The 2,852-nt window shown below is 46.5% G+C and overlaps 1 protein-coding gene across 1 annotated transcript; it reads right to left on the minus strand.

Annotated features, from left to right (window-relative positions):
• Window positions 1-481: 481 nt before the first annotated feature.
• LOC147632891 (aspartic proteinase NANA, chloroplast-like) lies at window positions 482-2,537 on the minus strand. The gene has a single exon (XM_086807795.1). The coding sequence runs from the start codon at window positions 2,094-2,096 to the stop codon at window positions 576-578; it is 1,521 nt and encodes a 506-aa protein (XP_086663921.1). The 5' UTR covers window positions 2,097-2,537; the 3' UTR covers window positions 482-575.
• Between the last annotated feature and the right edge of the window lie 315 nt (window positions 2,538-2,852).

Below are 2,852 nucleotides of genomic sequence, written 5' to 3' on the forward strand. Positions count from 1 at the left end.
TCCCATTTGCATAGCACGTACACGTGTATGCGTACACACGTGCACCCCACACTTACACACGCACACACACGCATACATGCATTCACCTGTGCACGCTACCTCTTCTCTTTTTTTCAGATTAACCAAATATATATGTATATAGAGCCACGGGAAACTCTGGAATCTTTTGAGGAGCCCTTATACTTACCTTACTTTGAATCGTTAACTGGCATGTAATACCTAGTACCTACAATTGCAATAGCTTTTTCATTACTTACACCTGTTTGGTTACTTACACATATAGGTTCGTGAGTCCAGATTTTATATGGCCAGCCAAGGGCGCGTCATAATTCGAATGCGAGCTTGTGAAGTTTGAACCCCACTCGCTCGCTTATAACTATTATGCTTATTTATTATAGCACTCCGTCAGAATGATGGACATAGACATCTCCAGAGACAGGCAAGGTACGACAAAAATCAATTGGTTGGTGCGCTCAGACTTTTTTTTTTGGGGGGGGGGGGGGGGGTCGGGGGGTGTGTACAAAGAAAGGTTGCCAGCTTGCATGCCAGCTAGCAAGCATACAATGCTATAGTCGCTAGCATACGGTGGGCGCAAAACCTAGCTGCATGGCTTGTGAATCAAATTGCATGAGGAAGTTTTGCTGGATGAGGTTGCCCAAAACCGAGAAACCAAAGGGGGACTCCACCCCCTGCATAGCCAAGCACTTGAGGCCATCTTCCACATCAATGAAATAATTCCTTGGAGGGGGCTGGAAGCATGCATTTTCATGCATGCAAATGCCCACCTTGGGCAGAGTCAAGTTGCTCTCCAAAATGCCAGAAGTATTGAAGCAGAGATCAAAGCTCGACTCCACATGATAGATGGGGGGATAAATCAAGGCTTCAGATATTGCCCTCAATATCGAGCGATAAGCTGGCTCCACAAAGAAAGTGAGTGTTGTCCCGGAGTCCACCACTGTGCCCCCGTTGCCCACCGCATCAATATCCCAAACATAGTCAGGGATGGGTAGGACTTGACCATTCACCATAACTTTCTCTACGCCCACATAGTAGAAACTCTGGCTAAAGGGGTTACTTAGCAAGGGAGTGTATTTGAGCTGAGTAAAGGTTCCACCTCCAAATTGAAGGTAGCTGCGTCGTGATGATGACGACGTCTGGTTGTTGTCGTTGACATTATTAAAGAAATCCATGAGACAGTAAGAGAATTGGGCGCCTGCAATAGAGCTGATTTGCGAAGGGAAAGATATGGAACCTCTGCCAAGGCCCAGGACTCCGGAAGAGCCTACAAAACTCTCTCCTGTGTCGTGCAAGCCACAGCCGAACGCTATGTTCGGCACCCTCATCGCTGCTGACGACGACGAAGAAGAAGAGTTGATTGTGATTGTCTCCCGAGAGAATACCCCCACTGTCTCGGAAGTGTCCGCATAAGGGTAATCATACTTGCAAGTGCTAGGTATTTTGAAATTGCATGAGAAGTGAGGGGGTGGGGGCACTAGCAAGCACTGTGAAGACAGGCAAGAGATGGGGGTGTACGTCGAGGACGCTCTTGCCATGAAGGTCGGAAACAGAGAGCTATCATTAGCACAATTGCCATCATCAATGTCACGACAGTAGGAACATCTTACCCATGTGAGGTCACTGCCTGTGTCTGCTATCAACAAGAAGCTCTGAGGTGGTGTGCCAATGGAGAAGTTGATGAAGTACTGGCCTGCTCCAGCGGCCTCTCCTGATGCGATGCTAGTTCTCAAGGCCTTATCAAAGGAAAACGAAGAAGATGCTCTTTGTAGCTTCTGAATGACGCTTTGTATGCGGGCTAGGTCTCTTATTCTTGCTTCTTTGAGCTCTGCTAGTTTGCTTTTGAGGAGTTTGTGGATTGGTGAGAGTGGAGAATTTCTATGTACCATGGCCAACCTGAGCCCCTTTTTTTGCATCTTCTCACTAACAACAGTAATACTATTACTGGCTCCAAGCTCAACCGTCTCGCTTGAACCTCCAACCCTTGGCCAGTGCAGCATTAACAACGTTATAGTCAAGCATCCTACCAACAAGACCACTTGTCTACATCCTTCACCAGCCGTGGGTGCTCGAAAAGCCATTGTATGTTAACAGGCTATCGCAAAATCAGAGTTCCAAGAGATTGCAGACCGTCCCTTTTTAGCAGGCTGTGGTGAGAGGAGAAGAAGGCTTCTCCTCACAAGCTGAGTAGTAACCGAGAAAAGAACTCTGGAGACCCCTGTAGCTAGTAGTAGTAGTAGTACCAGTGCACCATCAAAAGGAGGCGAATAAGCCTTTCACTATTTATCATTATTCACCGCATCCACAGTAACTTTTGTTTTCATCATCATCATGAGCGCCGAGAGCCTAGAGGTTCAGTCCTTCAAAAATTTCACCAGAGTTCCCCACACCTTTCTCGAGGACTCTCGGGTTCCTCCAATGCTGCCCCTGCATCTGCATCCACGCTCATCGTGCTTTGTGCTTTGCGGTCATCAAGTCACAGTCTCATGATGTTTGCTTTTCCATTTGACAGTGCAAAGTCCCTGCTCATCACTATATGGCACGGTGTATTTAAGAAGTAGACTGTAGGAGGCACGGGATCTAAAGTAGGGATGTGGTCTGCGGGCTGCACACTATGGCCCGCCGGAATCTACACCGACGGCGGTGGGCCAGGCTTATTATTATTTTTTGAGTAAACTCGGCTAATATTTTTTATTATATATGGTTTTTGAAGGGAATTCGATGTTGGTATAGCTTGATGGTAGGTCTTTCAACTTTCATAGCATAGGTGTTGCGTTGAAAATTTATTTTATACCTGACACTTTTACTTAGAATTTTTTAAAGTAAACTAGCATTAA

The sequence above is a fragment of the Cibotium barometz genome, chromosome 13, assembly GCF_041138505.1.
Source record: "Cibotium barometz isolate CiBa-2024 chromosome 13, ASM4113850v1, whole genome shotgun sequence".
NCBI classification, from domain to species: Eukaryota; Viridiplantae; Streptophyta; class Polypodiopsida; order Cyatheales; family Cibotiaceae; genus Cibotium; species Cibotium barometz.